Here is a 27,834-nt window from a genome sequence, read left to right on the forward strand (position 1 = left end):
TTAAATACTGGCAGTATTTTTCAATGAATGGTACTGGGAAAATTTCAGATGGAAGTTTAAATTCCTGATAATTAAATAAAAAATATCAGCTAAGAGCCACTTCTACCAATGTCCTGCTTTCTCAGTACCTGGGTCACTTTTTTTAGTTTATTTACTATGAGATATCACTCATTTTATTGATGAAATAGGTAAACAAGATGATTAATGGTTAAAATTTTGGATTAGTTGTCTCCTGGTGATTACTTCTTTTTGATCGACAGAGAATCATCATCATCATCATCAAATTCCTGCCATGTACCCTCAAGGGGTGTACAGGATATGATAGTACTACATGAAAAAAATTACATCATTATTAATTTCCTATCTACAATTTTCCTCCAAATCAGTCTGTTACTTGTCAACACTCCAACATTATCAGATCTTATATTTCTATTGTCTAAAGCACTTTGTACCGTATCAATCCACCTATATCTTGGTCTTCCTCTGGGTCATTTTGCTGCCAACCTGGCAGAGAACACTTGTTTTGCTAATCTTTCCTCGCCCATTCTGTTTAAGTGACCATACCACCTGAGATTAGCTCTGCTAACGCATTCCTGGATGCAGACAATGTCAAGTTCTTTCCTAATATCCTCGTTTTTAATATGATATTGCCATTGATGCCATCTGTTCATGCCTCTAATCTTTCTCAGGACTCTCATATCTGCGGTCTCTAATCTTTGGCCAAGTGTTTTACTTCTGACCCAGCTCTGATCCATAAGTTAAAACTGGTTTGAACACTGTCTTGTATACAGCTAATTTAGTGTTGCGACTAATTTCTCTCTTATTCCATATGAATTTATTCAATTGACTTCCCACCATACCAGCTTTGCTGATTCTGTTGTCTATTTCTATATTTAATTTACCATCTTCAGTAAAAATCGTACCTAAATAGCTGAAATGTTTTACTTGTTCCACAGGTTCTCCATTCACAACACAGTTGACATTTTCAATGATTCTGCCTATTTTCATTGTCTTTGTCTTTTTATTGCTGACCTTCATCCCATATCTATTACAACAACTATTCAATTTAGTCACAGAATCTTGCAGACTTGTAGCGGATTTATTTAGAAGTATAACATCATCCGCATAAAGCAAAGAGCTGACATTAACATCTCCAATTTTGATATCATGTTTAATACCACTTTCCTTCATAATGTGATCCATATAGAGAATGAATAACAGAGGGGATAATGTACATCCTTGTCTCACACCAGATTTAACATTAAACCATCTTCCTGTACTTCCTTCAATTCTAACTGCTGACTTACAACTCAAATAAAGACTAAGTATTGCTTGATATAATGCCCCATTGACACCATATAACTGCAGCGTATTGAATAGCTTCTCTCTTGGCACCTTGTTATATGCCTTTTCCAGATTGACAAAACTTAAATACAGATCTTTGTTATATTTCCATGCTTTCTCGACTATTTGTCGTAAAGTGAAGATCTGATCCTGACAGCCTCTATTTGGCCTGAATCCAGCTTGTTCTTCACCAAGCTTTTCTTCCACAATTCTTCTCAACCATTTCTCAAGTATACTTGCATAGATCTTGCCAGGAACACTCAGTAGGGAAATACCTCTGCAATTCTCACATGCAGTTTTATTTCCCTTTTTATATATGGGTACTATGAGAGCTCTACTCCAATCATTGGGAATTCGTCCCTCTGTCCAGGCTTTCTGAACTATGCAGTGCAGCCACTGTAAGACTCTTATACCACCATACTTCAGCATTTCTGGTCGAATATCATCTACTTCAGCTGCCTTTCCACATTTCAAGCATTTGATGGCTTTTTCTACTTCAAGTATGGATATGTATTCCTGACTGCATGCCTGGTCAGTGTTTTTTACCACTGTGCTGTCATCACTGCTTGTTTCATTTAGCAGTTTTTCAAAGTAATTACTCCATACTTCAAGGATATCTTTTTCTCCAGTTTTCATGTCACCTTTATCATCTCTAACTCCTTTTACAGCACTCTTTCCTCCATTCCTAAGCTTCTTCAACAACCTCCAGAATATTTTGTCACCTTCTTGATATTTATTTTCTATATTCTTGCCAAAGTCCTCCCATGACTTTTGTTTAGGTAGTTTTACACAGTGTTTAGCATTCTTGCATTTGTCTCTATATTCTCTAAGAGCACAAGCTGACTTATTTGACAGGAACTTTTGATATGCTTTCTTCTTTTCCTTCACTGCCTCTTTAACTTCCTGTGTCCACCAGGGAGTTCTGATTTTTTTTATCCTTGCAGACAATCTCACCACATGCCTCTCTGGTAGAATCAATCAATGATTTCTTCAGAGTTTGTCACTGAATATCCAAGGTTTGATTCCTGTTCCCAAACTCTTTCATTTTTTCTTCAATAATTTTTGTGTATTTTAGTCTACAGTTCACATCTGAGAGCTGCTCAACTTTTATTCGCTTTAAAACTTTCTTACATGTTATTCTTTTCAATATGAAATTCATTTTTATCCTGCTCAAGGCTAAATAGTGATCAATTCCAATTTCAAATCCTCTGTACACTCTGGTGTCCTGCACCAGGGAGAAAACATCACTATCAACAATAACATAGTCAATGAGACTTTTCTTATTTCTAGCCTCTTCTCTTCCATGTGAATTTGTGCACATTTTTATGTTGGAACATGGTGTTAGTAATAACCAGTCCATGTCCTGAGCAGAAATCCAACAGATATTTGCCATTATTATTAGCTTTGCTCTTTTCTCCAAATTTTCCCAAAATATTTTTGTATGTCTTACAATCATTTCCTACTCTGCTATTTAGATCCCCAACAAGGACCAACTTTTCATTTTTCATTGTGTCAGTTGCTTTTTCTAAACCCTCAAAAAATTCCTCCACTTCTACCTTAGTAGAACCTTCTGTGGGACCATAGGCACAAATAAGTCTCATTGTACAGTTCCCCATTCTCATATTTGCCCACATTACTCTACTTGAGACTGACTGCCATTCAAGAAGATTAGCCTCGTATTTTGTGTTGAATACTATGGCTACTCCTTCTTTTCCTTGATTGTCATTGCCTGAATATAACATTTTGTATTTATTGCTCAGAAAGATCTCACCAGTTTTGGTCTTTTTTGTTTCAGTCACCCCTATTATGTCGATCTGGTACGTATCTAATTCCTCATCTAGCTCCATTTCGTTGCCATTCAGGCTTCTTACGTTGATAGTACCGATCTTTAACTCTGGTGATGTTGAGTTGGGGTTTATTTTCAGATTTGTTCCAGTAGCTGACTTTTCGCTGTTTGCCCTGGTTCCTTTTTGCTGTTTGCCTGGAAAAAAAAGAGTGTATTTCTCCTTTTGCATGGCCTTGCCTGAAAAGGTGCCTGCATTTTAATATCTCTTAATTTTAATGAAGAAATATTAAACTCTTCTGTTAAATACTGGCAGTATTTTTCAATGAATGGTACTGGGAAAATTTCAGATAAAAGTTTAAATTCCTGATAATTAAATAAAAAATATCAGCTAAGAGCCACTTCTACCAATGTCCTGCTTTCTCAGTACCTGGGTCACTTTTTTTAGTTTATTTACTATGAGATATCCCTCATTTTATTGATGAAATAGGTAAACAAGATGATTAACTGTTGGAAATCGACCTGCAGCATTTCAGTTTCTTCTCTCTTCTTTACTAAACCCAACTCCTATTTTGTAATGGTGCTGAAACTGCATATCGTTCAATCGATTTTGACTGAACGATACGAACTCTGTGAGTGTCTGCGTATGATAAGGAGAATAAGAGAACCGACGCCTTTTGATCACTTTCTCACTATTGGGAATTTAATGGTTAAAATTTTGGATTAGTTGTCTCGTGGTGATTACTTCTTTTTGATCGACAGAGAAGACAATCGATAATGTTAACAGCTGCTGTTGTAACTGTTAATAACCAACAAACTCTAAACGTTATTTTAATATGACTAATTTTCTATTGTGAAATTCGATGGCCCAAAATAGGAGAGCTAACAACAGATGAAGGACGTTTGCTTTTTTATTCTGGATGTAACTGCAGTGGAAAAGAAGGTGTCGGGTTTTTGATACACAAATCATCACGAAATTCTGTCATGGAATTCAACCCTATCAATAGTAGAATTGCTCTAGTCTGCTTGAGAGGAAAACTACTCAATATCACTATCATACAGGTCTATGCCCCAACGACAGATAACGAGGACTCTGAAGTAGAGGAGTTTTATGGTCAACTTAATGCAACAATAACCAGAGCGAATAGAAAAGCCCTTTTAATTTTACAGGGCGATTGGAATGCCAAAATTGGAACAGACATTGGCAAGGATTATCTCCCATTTGTCGGACCGTATGCTATGGGGAGACAAATGAAAGAGGTTTTGAATTGATCAATTTTGCCTCACAAAATGAACTTATCATTACTAACACTCTATTTCCCATAAACCTTCCAGAAGATGGACATGGACTTCCCCTGATGGTAAAACACACAACCAAATTGACTTTATCCTTGTAAGCACAAGATTTAAAAACTCCATCAACCTCACAAGAACCATATCATTTCCTGGAGCCGACATTGGCAGCAAACACAACATGGTCATTGCAACTGTGAATATGAAAATGAGGGAAAGATTACCTACAAAATCAACTCATAAAAGATATAATATAGAAAAATTAAAAGATCCCCAAATAAATATACTATATAAATACAAATCAAAACAAATTTTTGACACAAGCTTCAAGAAATATAATAGTATCGAATCTAAAACCAAATACTTCTCACAAAAGATAGCTGAAGAAATCCTTGGATACAAAAGGAAAATAAATAAACCATGGATAACCAAAAATATTTTGGACCAATGCGACGAAAGAAGATATTTGAAATCTCATATTAATAGCAGTGATAATAGAGAACAGTATAAAAATATTACTAAGATTATTAAAAAAGAAATCAAACATGCTAGAAACTTATGGATATTGGATGAATGCAAAATTATAGAAGAGGACTTGAATAAAAATAATTCTAAAAGTGCTTTTCAAATTATCAATAAGTTAACCAAACTTTTTACTGCAATTAATTGGAGCATAGAAGATGAAGATGGAACTCCTATCACAGATAACCAGAAAATAGTTGCTAGATGGAAATGTTATGCAACCAAGCTTTTTCAAAAGGACCCTCAACTGACTGATGATAGTTTGGACGGAATTTTGCCAGGAGGTTCGAAGGAAGGAGATTACCTGATATTAAAAGAAGAAGTTATTGCAGCAGTTAGCTCCTCAAAAATAGGAAAATCACCAGGAAGTGATGGTGTCACAGTGGAACTGATACACGAAGGAGGTGACATCATCATAGACACCTTGCTAAATTTATTCCAGGACGTATGGAACACAGAGACTTGGCCCTCTGATTGGCAGACTTCTGTCCTTGTACCTATTCCTAAAAAGGGAAACAGCAATAAATGTAGCAACTATAGAACAATAAGCCTTATTAGTCATCCAAGCAAACTCCTGTTAAAAATGCAACTGTCAAGAATTGAAAAGAAAATAGAAAGCAGACTATCAGATGAACAAGCAGGTTTCCGGAAGTCCAGAAGTACAATTGACCATATTTTTACAATACACATACTAGGCGAAAAATACATAGAACATAACAAAATAATCTGTCACAACTTTTTAGACCTTCAAAAAGTTTTTGACTCAATATGGCACGATGCATTATGGAAAATTTTAGAACATTATGGTATTGACAACAAAATCATTAGGATTATTAAATCTCTTTATTCCTCATCTGATATGAGAATTGAAATCAAAAATTACAGCAGCGAACGTTCCAGGCAGAATGGGGGTAAGACAGGGATGCATCTCGTCCCTTCTTCTTTTTAGTTGTTTTCTGGGATATGTCATTGATGAAGCTCTTTATGAATATGACCAGGGCCGGTGGAAGCAGACATTCAGAGCATGTAGTGCATGCTGATGCCACCGCTGGGGCACCGTTCATAAGTTCATTTTTAAGAAACAAAATTTTTATCATAAAAACAAAAAAATTCTTAGAATGATCAATATTAAAATAAATAATGCCAGATACACCGAATAAAAATTTTAAAAAATTGTATATTGCCGCCTCTTTGATCAGCCGGCTGTTTACAATTTTGCAGTGAAAGCAGGCTAAATACTTGCCTGCAGAATGTTGTGTACTACAGTCTATCTAAAGTGAAACGGTGAACAGTTTTTATGCACAGAAACGAATTTTCATACAAAACATTTGTTGCTAGTTAACCAGTCATATGGTATGCATCTCAGTAGGCTACTGACAGCAGTGCAGTGCAGACTATTGTTTCATCTCTGTGTCGTGTTATTATTATTATTATTATTATTATTATTAAACAAGACCTCTGGAGTCAAAGACTCATCTGGGAGGTCCTTTTATCACACACACACACACACATCTCAACATACCATGTCTGAAACACACTCAAACTCCTTGCAGACACCACACTCTCAGCCAAGGCATTCCAATCATTCACAACTCTGCACGAAAAAAACCTGCCTCTCACTTCCCTACTCACACCCTCTTTATACAGTTTCCAGGGATGACCTCTGGTTCTCCCACTATTCTCTGTAGAACTTCTCCACCATTGATCTTATAACAACCCCTTACCAACTTGTAGGTCTCTATCATATCTCCCCTCCTCCTTCTCTCCACTAGACTCTGCAAATTATTATTATCTAAAGATCTTCTCAATCTTTCCTTATACTCAACATTCCAGAGGTCAGAAACTACCTTAGTCAGTCGCCTTTGGACCATTTCCAACATCTCTTCATCCTTCTGAAAACCCGGTGACCAAATCTGGGCACAATAGTCCGTGTGTGGCCTAATCAAAGCCTTATACAATGGAACAAGAACCTCCCTACTTCTACACGTCAGTGTCCTCTGCATCATTCCTAGAAGTCTTTGTGTTGTCTTCACAATTTTGGCGATGTGTCCCCTAAATTTTAGATCCTTATCCACTATCACCCCCAGATCTCTTATTTGCTCCACTTCCAACAATATATTCTCACCAAGCATAAATTCTGCATCCCATCTTTGTTTTCCAAATTTTAAAACCTTACATTTTGCAACATTGAACTCACATCCCCATCTGCTTTCCCAATCACTCAATCTATTCAAGTCCTCTTGCAAGGCCACAACATCTTCACTACTCTTTATGGTTCATCCCAACTTTGCATCATCTGCAAACAAAAGAATATCTCCATCCAAACCCTCGCCAATATCATTAATATACAAGTTAAATAGTAATGGCCCTAAAACAAATCCCTGAGGCACTCCACTAGTGACTTTCCTTTTCCTGGATATCGCACCCCCATACACAACTTGTTCATACCTATCAGATAGCCAGTCTCCAATCCAATGCACTAATCTAATATCTAACCCCATCTGCTCTAGTTTGACTGTCAACTTATCATGAGGTATTCTATCAAAGTGTTGTGTAATATGGTACTCATCTCAGTAGGCTACTGACAGTAGCGCAGTGCGGACTATTATTTCGTCTCTGTGTCGTGTTGTGTAATAATTTCTTGTGGGTATAAAATAGAAATGGAATCAAAAATTAAAAAAAACAGTTATCCGGTGCACAAAATCATAAGCATCATGCTGCAAAAGAAGCAGATGTTACGAAACAAACTGGGGCTCTTAATAAATTTATTAAAATATTAAAATATTCTGATGCAGAATGTAACCAACTCGATATATCAGAAATCAGAGTTGAAGAACCATGCACATCATCCAGTTTGCATGAAAGTACTATTGCAACTATTGAACAAGATAACAAGATGCATGATTTAAGTGAAAAACAGTTAGGAGAAATTTAGTTGTAGTTGACCACGAAACTAACACATTGTTAGTCTCTGTGAATGGGGAAATATTGATGAAAAATTACGAGTTGTTTTAATTGAAATGGGGCCTGTTCAAAATAAAAATAATATATCCCAGAAATACATATGGTCGTAAATTTGGCAACACATATTATAATAGAAAAATGGAAAACCGGGAGCTTGTGTCAAGAACATGGCTCATTTATCCCGAAACCTCAAATTCTGTTTTTTGCTTTTGTTGCAAACTTTTCACACCTACTGAATCAAGTAGTCTTGTAGAAGGTTATCAAAGGTTATAACGATTGGAGGAATGTAAGTACAACTTTGCATAGACATGAGACTAGTTTAACTCATATGAAAAATTTCTTAAAATGGAAAGAACTTGATAAAAATTTAAAAAACAAAACTACTATTGATTGCCAAACTCAAAGCATGTATGAAATGGAAAAGAAACATTGGACGAGTGTTTTAGAATGCGTGATTGAAATTATAAAATTCCTTGGTAGCCAAAATTTAGCTTTTTTGCTGATCATCTGATAAATTATATGAAAGGAATAATGTAACAGCAATTTTTTAAAATGAGTCGAACGGCTTGCGAAGTTTAATCCTGTTATGGAAAATCATGTTGAAAGGGCCCTACAACGAAACAATAGAGTACACTATTTGAGTAAAGACAGTCAAAATGAAATATTGGAAACTTTAAGTAATGCAATCAGGGATACAATTTTATTATCAATTCGAAAATCTAAATATTATTCCATAATTTTAGACTGCACACCTGATGCAAGTAAGACAGAACAAATGACCATTATTATTTGCTTTATTTCCTGCGACAATGGAATTGTCAAGATCAGGGAAAATTTTTTAGGTTTTGCAGATATATAAGATTCCACAGGACGTGGTTTATGTGCAACAATAATGGCACATTCCCATTGAAGACATGTGAGGTCAAGGGTATGACAATGAGGCAAATATGAAAGGGAAAAAATATGGGCTCCAAAATTTGCTTTTGAACAAAAATCCTCGAGCTTTTTACGTGCCATGTGTTGCTCATACTCTAAATTTAACCACACTATCGGCCACGATATGAAGTGCATATTAAAATTGTACTACCATTGATATTACATTGAAATTTATGATAGATAAAGCTTTTGAGGGTGCGTATTTGATCTTTAATGGCTGGTAAGATGGTTAATCATTAACGATGCAGCCAAAATGAATGCAGATACAATTAGTTTCTTTGAAATTATTCATGAAATATACAATTTCTTGCAATTCTCTTACAAACATTGGGCAATCCTTTTAAAGATCATAAAAAAATGAATATTGAAACAGTCATCAGAAACACGATGGGAAAGTAAAATTAATGCAATAAACCGTCTACAATATCAGTTAGGAGAAATTTATGATGCACTTTTTAAAATTTCAAATAATGAAAATTTTAATAAAGAAACTCAGCATGAAGCACAAACATTATGTGTTAAAATAAAGGACTACAAATTTATTTGCTCTCTTATAATTTGGCATGATTTACATAACAGAATAAACAATGTGAGTAAAATGCTTCAAGACATAAATATGAACATTACACTTATTATTATTTTTTTATTATTATTATTATTTATTCAGGCCTCCATGGAGTTAAAAGACTCATTGTGGGAGGTCCTTCCTAAGAAACACAAAGTATATCAAGACTCATCGAGGGGAGGTCCCCCTTCCCCAAGAAACACAAAGTCTATCATTCCACTCCTTGAACTCATTGACCGTTCTCACTCTCACCACTCCATCAGGCAATGCATTCCATGGTTCAACCACCCTCCATGCAAAGAAACCACTCCTCGCCCTCTTGCAAACAGTTTCCTTTCGTAACTTCCAGGGATGGCCTCTTGTCATCACTCCTTCCCGCTGTTCAACCAAGCAAAAGAATTCCCCAGTGTAAACCCTCTAACCACCTCTCAACATTTAAAAGTCTCAATCATATCACCTCTCCTCCTATCTACCAAACTCGGCAGTCCACATTCCCTCAGCTGATCCTCATAACTATCCTTGTACAGTCCTGAACCCATCTTTGTCATCCGTCTTTGTATCCTTTTCACAGTTAATTTATCCCCTTCAAATCCTGGGGACCAAATCTGTGATCAGTAGTCCAAGTGTGGTCTGATCAGGGTCTTATACAACGGAATGATAACTGTTTTATCTCTGCAGGTTAGTGTCCTTCTCATTATTGCAGCAATCCAATGTGTCACCTTTATCACCTTTGCAATATGTCCCCTAAATTTCAGGTTTCTATCAATCATCAATCCCAGATCTCTTGTCTCCCCTACTTCCTCCAGTATAACTCCTCCCATAGAGTATGCAGTGTCCCATCGATGTTTCCCAAACCTCAAGACCTTACATTTTGCTGCATTAAACTGAAACCCCCATTCATTTTCCCATCTATCTAGCTTATTCAAATCCTCTTGCAGGGCTGCCACATCTGCACTATTACTAATAATCCTTTCCATCTTTGCATCATCTGCAAACAACTGAACATCCCCTGCAATCCACTGACTATAAAGGTTAAACAATATAGGTCCAGCACTGAGCCCTGTGGGACCCACTTGTAACCCTCTGCTTCCTTGAAACTGCCTCACCATACACAACCCTCTGATACCTATCGGACAGCCAATCCTGAATCCAGTTGACCAATCTGACATCCAGACCCATGTGCTGCAACTTAAATATCAGCTTATCATGTGGCACCCTGTCAAATGCCTTCGCTAAGTCTAAGAAAATGGTATATGCCTTTCCCTCATCTAATTCTCTTGTAACTTTATCATAAAAGGCTAACGTATTGCTAAAACAAGAGTGCTCCTTCACAAATCAATGTTGACTCTCACAGATAACATTACCCTCATCTTCCCAATGCTGTATACGGTCCTTCACTACTTTCTCCAAGATCTTACTAACTACTGATGACACACAAACTGGTCTATAATTAGACATTTCCTGTCTGCTACTGCCCTTATGCAATGGCACTATCTTACCTTCCTTCATGGGCACCTTTCCAGTAGCCAGACTTTCATTGAAAAGCCAGGTCAAAGGCACTGTCAGTTCCCAAACACATTCTCTCAAAACTCATGGTGAAATACCATCCAGTCCCACAGCTTTACTGACATCCAGAGTACTCAGTATTTGAAACACACTCTCCTCCTGTACCTCTAAACCTTGAACCTGCCCTATCCCTCTAACATTAAAAGTGACTCCTCCAGGATGAAATACTCCAATAAATTGGTCATTGAACAATTCTACTATGTCCTCTGCATCAGTCATTCTATTCCCATTTTTATCCCACAATATCATTCTTCCACAATCATTTCTCCTCCTACTGGCCACATATCTAAAAAATTCCCTAGGATTTTCTTTGGATCTTAGGGTTAATCTCCTCTCATATTCCAGTTTTGTCTTCCTTACCATACTAGTCACTCTTCTGGCCTGTGTCTTATACACTTCATGCATCTTCTCTTCTCCTGTCTCCTTATATCTCTTCCACAGCCTCTTTTTCGCATGCAATTCCTGTTTAATATTGTTTGTCATCCACTTTTCTCCAAATTGTGTCCTCTAGTTCACTTGTGGTGGTATACAAATTACCATTGCTGCTAAAAAATATTCTTTCATAATTTCCCACACACTAATGATATCCCAGCCTTCCAATTCCTCTCTCCATGAAACTTCCCCAAGTTGATGTCTTAGACTATTATAATCACCTGCCTTATAATTCCACATACGTTCCAGTCTCTTTGAGACTCCTGCATGTCTATTCATTTTCCAAGTCAAAACCATATGGTCACTCTCTCCAACTGGTAGGAGAGATGTCATCTCAGTTATTATCAACTCTTCTGATGCTATAACCAAATCCAAAACTCTTGAACCACTTGTTCCTTCTATTATATGTTGCTTAAGACATTTGTCCCTCAAGAATTCTAGAAATTCCATTCCCTTATTGCTACATGCATCTTCCTCTCCCCAGTTAATACTACTGTAGTTAAAATCTCCTATAACAATCATTCTTCTTGCACTTGCCAAACTCAACTGTCTAAACATTTCCTGGTCCCCACCCTCTGTACTCCTGGGTCTGTAGCAACACCCCACTAAATATCCTGTCTTGCCCACCTCTACCTCACACCATATGCTTTCAAAATCATTAGTGTCACTGCCTTCCAAAGTCTCCACTCTTAGAGGACATAGGTCGTCACTTATCATAAGCAGTACTCCACCACCACACTTTCCCTTCCAATACTGCCAAAAAATGCTGTACCCAGTGACTTCTATTTCTGTTATTATATCCTCTTCTGTCAACCACATCTCAGTGATCTCAATAATTTTTGGCCAGGCTGATGCTATCTGCACCACCAATTCCTCTCCCTTATTCCGGATACTCCTGGCATTAGTATATACCATATAAATGCCATTGTTTCTATACCCAGCATTATCCCCTCTAGACTCCACTGAGCTCAGTGTTACCTGATGTCGTCCCCCTTCTCCCAAGTACCCATTCCCACAAGAGGCCACCCCTGCTACCGTCCTCCCTGAGACACACTGACTTTTTCAGAACAGCAATCTCTCCAGATGCCTACGTCCTTCCTCATTCAAATGTAAATGGTCTCTTGCATACAATTCCTCTCTGTCCTCAAACGGATTCCAAGCATCCACATATTCCAGTCCTCTCTTATCACACATTCTAGCTATTATGTCATTCAATATTACCGCTCTTCTGTTCAGTTTGTCATTATCATACCTAGGTAACACACACACTATCTTTCCTCTCTGTGTCTTCTTTCGTACCACCTCAAGCAAGAATCTCATATCTCTCGCTGCCCTATTTACACCACCACTCAAGTCATTTGTTCCCACCATCACAATCATCTCATCCACCCTTTCACCTCTCTTAACCCGCCAAAGCCACCCTTTCGATTGTTCCTCCTGGCAAGCACTCCTCACGCATTCTATCTTGAACACCACAGATCATTAAGTCCCCATACATTATACCTCTTACCATTCCCTCTCTCCTATTGTTTCAATTTTCTCCTCTTCTTTCATTCCCATACCTCTCTCTCATTCCCTCTCTCCTACTGTTTTCATTTTCTCCTCTTCTAACACTCCCATACCTCTCTCTCTCATTCCATTCTCTCCTCTTCTACCACTGCCATATCTCTCTCTCATATTGTCTCTCCTACTGTTTCCATTCTCTCCTCCTCTAGGCACTCCCATACCTCTCTCTCATTTCGTCTCTCCTACTGTTTCCATTCTCTCCTCCTCTAGGCACTCCCATACCTCTCTCTCATTCCATCTCTCCTACTGTTTCCATTCTCTCCTCTTCTAGCATTCCCATACCCCTCTCTCCTACTTGCTTTAGAATCTATCGAAAACTTAAAAATATTCTTACAAGAGTATCGATCAGATACAAATTTTAAAGAAGTTCTAAAAACGGCAAAAGAACTGGGTGAAGAGGTGGATGGAGAACAAGAATTTAAAACTGGTATGGAAGTTCGACGACGAAAGAAGACACGACAATTTGACTACGAGCTTCATGACGAAACGCCACAATCGCCAGAAGATAAATTTAGAGTAAATCTGTTTTATACACTTCTAGACGTTGCAATGTGTTTGTTAATAGAACGTTTTGAACAACTAAAAATATTTATGATTATTTCAATTTCTTGTATAGATTACTACAAATTAATAACGAAGGTTTACGAAAAAAATTGTGACGATTTAGAGATTTTTTTGAAGGACGGCGACAATAAACACGTAAATGCAATAGAACTGTATGTGCTTTCTGGGATATTTTTCGGAAGGATAATTTAAATATTCAAAATCCTATCGATATTCTTAATTTTATTGTGTCCAATAATTTATCTTTCCCTAACTTTTCAATTGCTTTAAGAATACTACTAACCTTACCTGTTAGTGTAGTGAGCAGTGAACGTTCCTTTTCCAAGTTGAAATTGATTAAAACCTACTTAAGAACAAGTATGCCAAAAAAAAGCTTGTTAGTTTGTATTGAAAATGATATATGTGCGGAATTAGACGTTAAGAACATTATTTCTAATTATGTAAATATGAAATCAAAAACCCTAAAATTTAAATTAAAACATTTCAAGTATATTTATGTAATTTAATTTTATTTTGTTATTCTGTAAAGATGTTATTTTTTGAATACTTATATTAAATGTTCTAATTATTTCTGAATTCTTTTCTTATTTTCTCATCTATCTTGAGTTTCTTTTATTTTCCTAAAAGATAGTTCCACTTATAAAAATTATTAAAAAAATTTTACAAGTTACTAAGAATTTAGTAACTTGTAAAATGCAAGAATTTTTTAAACTTTAGTTCAAATAAATTTTAACTTTAATTAAAATTCGTTTTAATTTTGTTAGCGATTTGGCTCGGTGAGAAGGCTATAATCTCTGTATCATTATATTCAACGATTAAAGTGAAGTAGCTTTATCAAAATTTGCTTTATCTTTTGAGAATTTTTTTAAATATTCGGGTTTTTAACGATTATCCTTCCTAGTCAACACCCCCAGTTCGTTACATTTAGCGAACCAACATGTGGCTGTTCTGTCAAAATTTATTTAAGAAATTTCAAATAATTTAAATTTTTTATTATCGTAAAAGAACCACACACGCCCAGATCGTTACAGGGGCGCTTAGATAGAAATTGTATACGGGCGGCAAAGATCCTAGCATCGGTTCTGAATATGACAGTGGAATAGTAGTTGGCGGACTAAGAATAAATAACTTACGTTTTGCTGACGATATCGATCTTCTGGCAGAAAGTGAAGAAGAATTACAAGAGATAACCAGCCGTGTTTTCGGAAATTAAAAAAATATGGATTATACATAAACCTACAAAAAAACAAAAACAATGATAACCTCAAAATCAGACGTTGAATTCTTAAAGATACAAACTGGCAATAAGCAAATTGAGAATGCAAAGAAGTTCACTTATCTAGGAAGCGAGTCAAGATGGTCGTTCAAAAACCGATATTAAATACCGAATTGCTAAGGCAACCGTGGCCCTACAGAAGTTAAAACCATCGTGGGGAGATAACAGAATAGCAATCACAACCAGACTAAAACTAATTGACACCTTGGTGAATTCTGTCCTCTTGTATGGCTGTGAGGCCTGGACTTTATTGAAAGAAGATGAGAGGAGACTCCTGTCTTTCGAAATGAAAACTTACAAAAGACTTTTGAGAATTCCCTATACCGCTCACGAAACCAATGAAAATCTCTGAAAAGCGATTGATTCAATAGATGGGAGAAAAAGGGAAAATATTCGGACAGTCATCAGAAGAAGAAGACAGATGAAATGGTTCGGACATGTGGAGAGGGCTAATGGCATTCCAAAGCAAGCACTAGAAGGAATCATTCCGGGATCTAGGGTGAGAGGCCGACCTCGATTAAAATGGACTGATAACATCAAAAAATGGACAAATTCCTCCCTTTCTCGACTGACATCAAGAACAAGAGACCGAGACGACTGAAGGAGGCTGGCAAAGAGTATCACCTACCAGCCATGAATGACCCAACGGTTCATTTCGGACTACGGGAGAAGAAGAATTTTCTATTGAGAATTAGCGAAAAGGATAGTATAACAAGCAAGTATACCTTTAATTTTTGTTTTCGAAATATAAAAATAAGTCTGATGTGCACAACTTTGCATGCCGATAAGACAAATGTCAACCCATTCGATCTAATAATAATATCACGTACTAATAATACCGTACTCAGTGGAGTACTATACAAATTTTAACCCGTTCTTCCTAAAACCTTATGTAATAGCGATGCAAAACACGTGTAAGTTCTGGTCACCCCTAATGGCGGAATATAATTCATGATTTTTATTAGTCTCTCTCTCTCTCTCTCTCTCTCTCTCTCTCTCTGAGCATAAACTAATTTCAACTGTTTACTCTGAAATAATTAGCCAAGTTTTATAAGGCTTCCATTATTCCTGAAAAAAAAAAAAAATCACATTTTATGTATTAATGATGTATATTGGATGGAAACGCATCAAAATTCTGTTCATGAACTTATGGTGAAGGCGGATTGACCCTTAATAAATCGCTTCATATAAAAGAATATTTTGACCTTCCTGCCGCGGCGTCTTAAAAACCCAACCTTCCATAAAGGTTTAAAAAGTAACGACGTTGCTATTTTCGTTAAAGATGGAGAAAATCACTGGGTCTTTGCCGCCTATACTGACTATATACAAACGAAAAAATAATTAGTATGCACGCAGAGAGTAGAGTGAGAGAGAGATTTGCAATGAAATGTCAAAATGAAATAATATTCCACTTTTAGAACATACTTCTGACCCCAGATTTGGATTCGGCATCTTACTGGATAGTTGCCGTAATTTCGGAAAAAATACAACTTTGCAAGCCAAATATTTGCCTTTGATCATTTCAGTGATTAAATTTTGATTGCCATGTCTGAATAAAATACATAAATCGTTACAAACAAGTTACTTTTCTTTTGGGCAGGTCATTCTCATATCAATCTCTGTTTTTACTTGCCATTCATATTATTTAACGTATTTCCATACATTGTAAAAACTGAAGAGATTTAACTAGAGAGGAAAGATAGCAAAAGCACTCGCCCGCGACTCAGCAAAGTCAGAAATGTAACACAAACAGAAATACAGTACAAATTATTTTTTGTTGTCGTTGTTATTTTACGAAATCAAAGTACACAGTTAAAAAATTAAGATGAATTCTCCGGTTGAAATGGAATACACAATCATTATTTCTCCCTGGGAGCAACATTTTGAAGGGCGCGTTTAATTAGTGATGCTCACCAGCCCAAAAATATCTTTTTTTTGGGGGGGGGGTGATAAAAAAAAGTATTTTATAAATAAAATACTTTTTTTTTATTTATTTAAAATACTAAAATGTTATTCCTGGAATATTAACAAAATTATGCTTTGCTATTAGTTGCTTTCTACTCTGACTTTCATATTATTTTGTCATTGTTCATGTTAATAAGAAAGAAGCTTATCTGACTCATTCATACCATAGAAACATAACATTATAGTGGAATATTAAGACTAAAATAAGAATTTTTAATATGTGAAAGCTGCTAACGCATTTTTGTTTAAATGGAATAACTGATTCATGCCGGCCTGGTTGGCCGAGTGGTTAGGGTATCCACTCTCCACCCAAAGGTTTGCAGGTTCGAATCCCGGCATGGATGTTTGTGATGGTCTGTGATACTAGTGGTGGCGGTAGATGGAGTTGGTGTAGATGATGAAGGTAGTTGCGGTTGGTGAAGACGAAGAGTTGTAGAGTAGGTGTCCTCCCTCGATGAGTCTTTGGACTCCCTGGAGGTGTTATGCAATAATAATAGTAATCACTGTTTCGGAAAAATTTGGTGTATTTTAATTCTTGCAAAGATTATGAAGGATATATGCAAGTAATTCAAAAACAGAAAAGAGAAATAAACGCGATCGTAACTGTAGTCGGTACTAGCGATAAGGTCAGTATGAGAGAGGACATGAAAGGGTTGTTGGAAGAGGCAAGAGTGAGAAAGTGAAAATAGTATGTATATTACCTCGATATGATAAAAACGAATTAAGGACAAGGGCTTTGGTGGCAAGTGATTTGATGCGCAGGCTGTGTAGAAGGAATGGATGCGAGTTTTTGGATGTGTGGAGGGAGTTTGAGGGAAGATTGGATTTGTATGAGGGACAGTCTGCACTTGAATGGGCTTGGCATCAGGAGTCTTGAAAAATTATTAATCGATATAAGACCTAACACAGAGAGTCAGGGAAACTGAATTCGGATGGGAGGAATCATGAGAATCTGCGTGCAAGAGGTATAATATTAGGTTACTGTGTAATGATGAGAATGGTTATTATTATGGAAATTATGAAGGGAGAACGAGTCTGTGTTCGTCCGGTTCGGACCTAACGATGTCTGCATAAGTAAGGAACTAGATAAGAACAGAGACCTGCAAGTTGTCGAATTGTGTCATGCAGACCACAGACAAGTGTATGTAAAAGAGCATGCATGTAATTTATTATGTCTGTACACAAATACTAGGAGTATCATAAACAAAGGAGTAGAGTTTGTTGCCTTGGTTAATATATTAGGACCCCATATATTATAGGCATTAGTGAGACTTCACTATCAGAAGACGTACTAACTGATGTAGAGTGCAAAGAGTATAATATTTTTTAGGAAGTTGTACAGAATTTTTTAGGAGTTGTACAGAATAGGAGAGGAGGGATGTAATATACTGCTGATTATATCAAATGTCTTGAATCCAGTTAGAGTTGCGACCTATGAATGCAATACCAGTAACAATTTTTCATGTGGCAGTGTTTGAAGCCATCATGAGAATGCAGCATGAGGGGTATGCTGCATTCTGTGGCATGATATCAGTTACTGGATGGGAAGGATATTGACAGTGTGTGGGGAGTGTTTAAAAAATACTTAAATAATGCACTATCAGAATGTGTCCCTAGAGTTCGAAGAATAAATAGAGTGAGAGTGAAGTGGATGTATAATCTAATTAAGCATGATATTCTTAAGAAAAATACGATGTGGAAGGAATATCGTGTGCATAAGGATGATGCACACGCTAATTATAAGCAGCAAGCGATGTTACGATAATTATAAGCAACAAGCCAGAAGAGTCATAAATGTTGTACAGAAAGCTAAGTCCGAATACGAAAAGAAACTGGCTCTGCAAGTCAAAGGAACCCAAAAAAATTCTATCGTTATGCTGCAAGTAAAAGAAAGAATGAATTTAAAAGAATAACTCTACTGAATACAAATTGTATGCGAGTGACTGATGCAGAAGTGATTATTCAACTAATGAGCAGCGATTTTTCTAAGAGCTATCAACCTGGTATATGCAACATTGAACTCACCGCTATCTCTTCACAATATGAGGAAACTCATGTGGATGAGGAGGAAGTACCAGAGCTGTTGTACTGAATAAGAATTCTGCAACAGAAATTGATAGGATATCAGCACGAATGCTAAAAGAGTGTTCAACTGTACTGTCTATTCCCTTGACTAGGCTATATAATTTGAGTCTCAAAACAGGGAAGATTACAAAGGAGTGGAAAGAATGTATGGTAATCCTATTGCACAAGGATGGTGCAAAGACCGATATATCTAACTATCGACCAATCAGTATCTCAGGAGTGGTGGTGAAGATTTTGGAAAAGTTGGTTAGGACTCGTATTCAGAAATGGGTTGACAGACAATCTCTACTTTGCAATGATCAGCATGGGTTTGCTAAGGGAAGGACATGTTTTAGCAGCTTACTCACATTATATAATAATGTTACCACTGAGTTAGACGAGGAGAATAGATATACCATGAACGCTTTTGGATTTTGCTAAGGCTTTTGACAGAATACAGCATGGAATACTGTTGCATAAATTGGAGAATATGGGATTGCATTATAAACTATTAGCATGGATAAGAGAATAGCTCACTGATAGATATGAAAAAGTGGTATATGGGGGATCTGATTTCAAATTACCAGTGGTGTGCCTCAAGGATCTGCACTTGGCCCATTGTTATTCAATTGTAATGTGACATACAGCTATTTGCTGATGATGCAGAGAGAGAGAGGTAGGGTAATCAGGAGTGCTGCTGATGCAGTACTTGCAGAATGATTTGAATTGGCTTGAATTGTGGGCATGTGAAAATGACTGTCATTTCAATGTTAATACATGTAAATTCATGTACTTGGGTGTGATTAGATATACAATGTCGTATTATATTAGTGGGATTATGCTTGAAGAAACTAAGGCTGAGGATCTTGGAGTTTTAGTCAACAGGAAATTTGAAGTTCAAGCGTCATATAGTAAAAATTGTAAGTACAACTCAGAGAATAATGGTAATGCTGAAACGAACCCTGACATTTAACGATAAGGAAGTCATTTTGCCTCTTTACAAGGCCTTGATAATACCTCACTTGGACTTCTGCGTGCAGGTCTGGTCTTCTGGTTTCTGCTGTGATTCTTATACATTAGATAGAATGCAAAGAAGAGTGTCAAAAATGATATTAGGATTGTGGAATTCAGATTATGAAGAAAGAGAAAGAGGGGGTGATATAACTGAGACTTACAAACTTCTGAAAGGGTTATACAGAATTTCAATAGATGGAATTTTTATTTTATGAAAGGTGGGGAAAGGACGCAAGAGCATCCATAGAAGTTGAAAATGAATGCCCTCAAGAAGGAGGTTAGGGCTAGATTTTTCTCTCATAGAGTAGTGCGTGTTTGGAATGGATTGCCGTAGGATGTTGTGTGTGCAAGCAGTGCGAATGATTAAAAAACAGGTACGACAGCTAGTGCGAATAATATAACCTCCCTTGATCAGTTCCTGGTTCCCTGGAGGTCTCTTAATAATAATAATAATAATAATAATAATAATAATAATAATAATAATAATAATAATAATAATAATAATAATATCAGATTGTATTCTGTAACTGTTAGTATCAGAAAATATGCTTGCTTATTAAAAATGCAGTCTCCATAGAGTAAAGAAATTCATTTGAAATAGTTCCATGACTTGTATTGAAGTACCTTTGAATATACTGTAGAAGTGATTTACTACAGGGGATTTCCCATTTAATTTGGCGAATGTGTTCCTGAGAATTCTGTATTCACGACTGTATAACAAAAAGGCAATAAGTTATAAACACTGTAAAACAAGAAGCCGTTTAAACCTTAAATTTATAATCACCTTTATTTTTTTAAATCCTTATTATGACCGAACTCATCCCCTTAAGATTCGCCATCTAAACCTGTTAAGCTGGTATAATTTCTTAGATTCATAGATTACATTAAAAAGTTTATTAGTCAATATATTATCACCTGTGTTAAACATTACGACGTACCTGTGATCCTAAGACACCACTTACAGGGGCAAGTTTTGGTGGAGCTTGTACATCAATGTCTTCGTAGATATGAGATTCTTCACTGCTGTTTCGAGTACTTGGATCATTACTATGATTATTATGAATGCCATGTGTGCTTTCTGAGCTTCCCATACCACTCGATGGTGGTGAATAGGGACCTTCATGGGCACTCCCTAGACAATTGTCAATATAGGGAGTAGCCCCAGAAGGATTCACAGTAGTCATGATAACCAAGCACTAGTGATCATCTATAAAAGAATAACAAAACATTCTTAGATGCGTAATTTTCTAAATGAAATTCACTCATACATTTATTTATAATTGTTGTCAGAATGTAATTTATAATTATCGGTATGATGATTACTTAATTTTTTTTCATAATAATATCATAGTCATGTGGTATTTTCTCCAACTGTGAACTAAAACACTCTCCTTTTTGCCGACGACCAAATGATAATTACATATTCTGAAGATAACTCACAGAAAGCTATTTTAGATCTAAATGAGATATCCGAAGATTATTGTATGATAATATCAACAGAAAAATCAAAAAATATGGCCCTTTAAAGGATAAGATCCAGTAAGAACTAAAATAGTAACAGATAACAAGATCTTAGAACAAGTGAATTCATTTAACTACCTAGGATGTATGATCACATATGAAAATGAAAAAGATATAAACCTAAAAATTGCAAAATATTTAAAAATAACAGGTGTAATTAACTCTATATTTAAACCAAACCTATTTCAAAAACAAACCAGACTAAAAGCATACAATACATTAGCCCTACCAGTCTTATTGTATGGAAGTGAAATCTGGACAATAAAACAAAAAGACAAACGAAGATTAATAACAGCAGAAATGAAGTTTATGAGAAAAACTGCAAAGTATACTCTATTTGATCACAAAAGAAACGAAGAAATTATGAAAGAATTAAACCAAGAATCAGTAATAGAAAAAATTAAAGATTATAAACATAAATGGATGGAACACGTTCAAAGAATGAAAACAGAAGGATTACAAAAAAAGCCTTAAAGTACAAGCCATTAGGAAAAAGAAAACCAGGACGTCCTTTTAAAAGATTCAACGATGACTTCTAAGGCCGGAACAGGCCACGCTAGGCCTAAATCCTTGATATGCATGATGATGATGATGATGATGTGGTATTGTTTTTCACATAAATGGAGAGAGTACATTATTTTCACATGCTCTCATCTAAATGAAACCAGCAACCATAAAAACTATGTTGCACTTTATTACCAATTCTATCAATTTGCAATAAGTGCAACAGGCAAGAATAAAGTTGAAATAATATGGCCGCTTATCTTAGGTTGAACACTGAGGACATCCTTAGGTAAATTATCAAAAGTTTGGTATTATCAACGACCTCGACAAGTAGACTACTAATCACTGTCTGTTTTGAACCAGTTGCAGAATAATAGCTACTATGTCAGTAGCTAACAGTCATGCAACCTTTAAAAGCAAACAGTTTATGAATTCAACACGGAATCGAAGTAACAGCACATTTTAGGATGGAAATAATTAAAAATATTTTTAGCTCTTGCATATGCAAGTGTTCACATGAACGAACTGAATTCCGAATCAAACTGCATATTATTCCTCTAAAAGCATTTCGCATGGTCTCGACCTAGTAACAGAAAAGACAACCTCCATTGCATATGTACAGTGATTACGTATAGGAAATGGCTCACGAGTATAAATCGAACTGTACAATGCATTTATTCCCTCCGTGTTCAACCGCATGGCCAATATCAAGAAGATCCAACGAGTTCATAGTAGCCATGAGGTTGAACGTTACATTATATATCCGAGTGTTTAGGGAATTTTAAAGCTCCAAACATCATTGCTAACAGAAAGTAAAAAACCAATAATAGTAATCACAAGTCTTACCAAACAACATCACACCATAGCTCCAGCACACTTAATTAGAAGATCCAGTAGCGCACGGTAAACTGGTGAACTATGGTCCACAAACCCAGCCGCAGTTACAATGTTGTGATCACTGAAAAGAGAAGATTCTAGAGGAATGCATAATTCTCCAGAGCAACATATCTTTCACCACTCAGTTTCATTCCGTGGATGATTCTAACTGGTGAGAGGCCTACAAATGCTACCAAGAAGACTGTATTCGCCTTACTGTGAAGTATAGTGATAATATGTTTGAGATTACTGTTAACGATATAATGAGCAAAGTGTAATACTTTGACAGTAAGGTAGCGCATTGGACTCCAATGATTAATAAAAAAAAGTAATGCAAAACATGTTAACCAAAAACCCATTTGTAGGAAAAAAAACTAAAACTTTGTAATTATTTTTAGCGATTTTATTGTTTCCTGCACATCTTTTGCACATTCACTTGTTTGCTCCTGAGGCGCTAAGCGTTAACAACAGTGGTGCGTCACAGTTGGTTTACAGTTGATACCCGTGCGGTACGGAACTGTGCTTGGTTCGTCCTTTGTGAACATTTGCAGTTTTTTACTTTTTCGAAAATTAAGCCTTGTTTTTATATTCAATTACCCATCATACTGCAAAAGAAAAACAGAAGGTGATAGTAAGCGTGAATTCAATGAACAGTGGGAAAATGAATTCTTATTTATAGCGAATGCGTCAGAAAAACCGTTCTGCATTGTTTGTGAAAACACTTTCTCACATAATAAAAGACATTATCTTAATAGACACAATAAAGCACAACATCAGGCTGAAACAGAAAGAAAAACTGAAGCTAGTGCTTGGGTCTGAGTTATAACGAAGACAGAGAATCTTGTTTTCATATTAAATCAGTATATCATGTCTATATTAACAAATTTTTACTGGGAGTTTTTAAGGGTACAAGAGTTGTATGACGCATCTGAACTCGTAAGTGAAAAAAAAATTGGCTCATCGAACGTAAATGGTTGGCACCTCTTTGACTTAGAGCATCACAGACATTTTCAATAGGATTAAGTCGAGAGACCTGGCTGGCCAGTCCGTACGTACGACAGCCTATTCTTGAAGATATTGGTCCGCGAGTTTCGCTCGATGAGGATGAACATTACCGTCTTGTTAGATAAATGTCTTCCCTATAGTACCCGCATATGAATGAACATAGGGGTCCAGGACCTCGTCTCATCGTAGTCAGATCGTAGCTGATTCAGGGTAGTGCGACCTGGGTAGATTCAGGTAGTACTGTTTCGACGAGCAGGTAATCGGATATATCGGTCACCCAATGCAGCTGTTGCCCGCGGCTTTCCTTCCTTCACTATATTTCCGAGATGCTGTTTGTGACTGTTGGAATTGGTTCAACCGTCTATGAACTATGGAACGACTCACATGCAACTATCTGGCTACCTCCGCCTGACTTTGGAACAGTCTCTAGTCTTACGATGGCTCGCCACCTGAATTCATGGGTTAAATGATGTGCAGACATATATAAGAACGAAATGGCTCATTCTCACTCCAGACACGAAATTGAAAACCACTCCAAACCGCTGCTGTTATGTCGATGCTCATTTACATATACCGCTAACAGCACCAAGTATTTGTATACGACAACTAGATGCTGCGTCACATTTTACATAGTGTATAGTACGCCCACAGATTCGAGGCCCTTCGACACTTCTGCGCATGTCAACAGAAGGAGAATCCATTCCGATAATAGGGTAATCAATCCGTATTGTGGGATGAGTTATTTATTATTACACGTTGGAAAATTAACTTCTCTTTTATGATCATTGTAGTTTTTAAAGTGGTAACTATTTTGCTTGTATAACAATTGGGAAATTGTATCTATAAAGCAGGTGATTTCACGTGTTGGAGACCAATTCGTACGTCCTTCGTTTCTTTCTCCCCTTCAGCATGAATCGACTATTCTTGGCACGTCTCCAAGCGAAGATCTCTAAAGCGTGAGCATACTATACCAGACTTTCATATGCCCCCCCCCCGAGTTCTTTGCCATTGCTTTCTTTGTTCTTTAATTTATTGAAACCAATGCAATACCTTCTGGATGTTGCGCTGAACGGATGTTACGCATTAGATGAGAAGGAAATTACTTGAGAGAAAAGAGAGACCTGGATGGCCATTTCAGCCTCATTTCCTTAGGTCTACAGATGTTAATTTCATTAACAGTAATATTACCTAGCGGCTAATTCAATAGCCACTAAGTAATAATAAATCTGCAATCATTCAATCTGCTCTTCCAAACTTGTTGAAAAAAACAACGAGGAAGGTATACATCCAATCAGTGGTCCTAAAAGAAAGTTGTAGCTCATATTTCATCAGAAATGGAAGCTATAATTTATCATATTTCCTCAGGTTTTGGAGTAACCAGTAGGATGAACGGTTTCACCAGGACATATGATATGAAAACGGAGCAACGATACCGTGACTCAACGTTTGAATTGTTTGGAAATAAGACCAAAGCAACTAAGGCTATAAGACCAGTATACCAAATACTTCTCCTTATGTATATGCTCTTTTGGCTAGTTTGTTCGTTTTGTGGGATGAAACATTTCCAGAACGGAAAAACCACTACCTCATAGGAAATCAGCTGACTCACATTCAGCTGAAAAACCCTTATAAAGGTTCTACGTGCCCAAGCGAGATTTAAACTTAGGTTAATTTATATTGATTTATTCAGTGGAAGCAGCGTTTGAACCTACAGCAGCACTAGGTAACCTGAAGAAGGCTTAAGTTCAATACTAGTCGCCCTCTAGACAAAATTTTTTTAAGCCTTTCTTCGACTGGTTTCCAAGTTAGTCAATCTCGCACGGGCAGGCGGGTTTTTCTCCCTGAAACTCGGTTTTATGTCTTGTAAACTCCTGAAAATCAACCGTATAACCCACACTACTTCAGACAATAAAAATATAGTATTAGGATTAGGGACCGACCATGAGATGACGGCACTTGTCAGCTGTCTCTTATCGGATTACGTTTATAATTAGTGATAGTCTTGGGCCAGCTATCACTGATTAGCTACAGGTGGAGACTGAACTCATTCTACAAAAGTTATATATGGCTAAAACCAGGACCGCGCCAACCCGAGGGTGCAAGGGGTGCACCGCACCCGGGCGACAACATTGATAGGGTAGCATTTTATGTAGCTAATATCTAATTTGGATTATACAATGCAGTATTAGGGGCGGCCGATAAAAGTTTGCACCCGGGCCGCAAAGACCCTTGGCGTGCCCCTGGCTAAAACGGCCTCGCTTCCTTCCTATAGTGGAATAAAAGGTGCTAGCAGATTTATTTATTTTGTGTATTTTATTATTCATTATTAACTTTTATAAAATAATAATACATTATTAGTAATTTATCGTAATGCTTTACAGTATGTTAATATCTTTAACTTATTATGACTGATTAATCTACTCAAAACGTTTAACTAATCATGTAATGAATACAATATATCGAAAGTATTAGATTCATAATATAAGCTAGTTCATTAAAGTTACAAATTCATTATGGTGACGCCATCTGCAATTTCATTTTCCTCATGAGCAATAATTATCATTGCTTTATCTTTTCTTGTAGATAGAACAGCGATAGGCGTGTTGGCTTAATTTGAGATCGGATTTAGAAAAATGCACATACTCTTTAGTAGTATGTGCATTTAAACATATTTAAACAGGCGAAATTAAACATATTTTACTTGTTCCTTCTAGTTACTGAATTTCTTAGAAATAAAAGAAATAAAGAAATATTTCTTTATTTAAATTATATTCCAGTTTTGATTTGCTATTTGATTATAATGTTTATTATAAGAACATCACGGTGTTTAAATACCTAACCTTTAACTGTCGGATAAGGATCTGAAAGCCTTCATTTGAAAATTCACAAATATTAAATTCCAGTTGACATAGTAGAGAAGGGAAAGAACTAAAATCTGTGACCAGCAAAAACAGTCACCGAATAATGGAAATTTATTTTTAAAAAATCAAGAGTTCCTAGATTGTATTACTACTACTACTACTACTACTACTATTACTACTACTACTACTACTACTACTAATAATAATAATAATAATATACTACTACTACTAATAATAATCACTGGAGACGGAAAGCTTTTCCTGTTAAGTATTATATTTTTGAACGGCCTATCATAGAACCAGATCCTTCTGCTAAGAACGTTACATAATTTTCTCCTCCTTTATCCATCTCTTAGTTCATTTCTGTGTCTCTTTGGAGCAACTTTCCTTAACAACAGGTTAATAAGTTTCTTCTTTCTTCCCAACCTTAAACTCAGCATTAGCGTCAGTCTACTATGAGATCTGGTTTCTTTATATGAAATAGTGCTATCAAAATAAGCAAAAAAAATATTATTATTATTATTATTAAGAGAGACCTCCAGGGAGTCAGAGACTCATCGAGGGAGGCCACATACTACATACACCAGCTATCATACTTATTCTTGAATTCATTCACGCTGCTTGCACTCACAACATCCAATGGCAATCCATTCCAATCACGCACCGCCCTCTGAGAGAAAAATCTAGTCCTCACACTCTTCGTGGTGGCCTTCATTCTCAGCTTCCAAGGATGCGCTCTCGTCCTTTCCCCACCCTCCATAAATTGAAATCCAGTATGACCCTTTTGAAGTTTGTAAGTCTGAATCATATCACCCCTCTGTCTCCTGTTTGCTAGTGGCTGCAGTCTACGAATTCTCAACGGAAACCAGGAGACCTGCGCACAATAGTCCAAGTGAGGTCTTATCAAGGCCTTGCAAAGAGGCAAAATAACATCCTTATCTTTACATGCGAACGTTCGTTTCAGCATTGCAATTTTCTTTTGAGTTGTATTTGCAATCTTTGCGACATGGCCCCTAAACTTCAACTTCCTAGCTATTAACACTCCAAGATCCCTAGCCTCATCAGTTTCTTCTAGCCTAATCCCACCAATATAATACGATATTGGATATCTAATCATGCCGAAGTGAATGACTTTACATTTACTGACATTGAACTGACACCCATTTTCCCATGCCCACAATTCCAGCCTATTCAAATCATTCTGCAAAGACTG

At 36.5% G+C, this 27,834-nt stretch overlaps 1 protein-coding gene across 2 annotated transcripts in view; it reads right to left on the reverse strand.

Moving 5' to 3' along the window:
- Positions 1–27,834, reverse strand: part of LOC150106488 (leucine zipper putative tumor suppressor 2 homolog) — a 155,367-nt gene that overhangs the window by 65,048 nt on the left and 62,485 nt on the right. For both annotated transcript variants that reach the window (XM_090392478.1, XM_090392477.1), the window contains exon 3: positions 20,793–21,061. In XM_090392478.1, the coding sequence (XP_090248604.1) occupies positions 20,793–21,038 (246 nt within the window). In that variant the 5' untranslated portion in view covers positions 21,039–21,061. The remainder of the gene's footprint in view (positions 1–20,792; positions 21,062–27,834) is intronic.

The sequence above is a fragment of the Typopeltis vanoorti genome, chromosome 5 (genome assembly GCF_054136105.1).
Source record: "Typopeltis vanoorti isolate ZY-2024b chromosome 5, IOZ_Tvanoo_1.0, whole genome shotgun sequence".
NCBI lineage: Eukaryota > Metazoa > Arthropoda > Arachnida > Uropygi > Thelyphonidae > Typopeltis > Typopeltis vanoorti.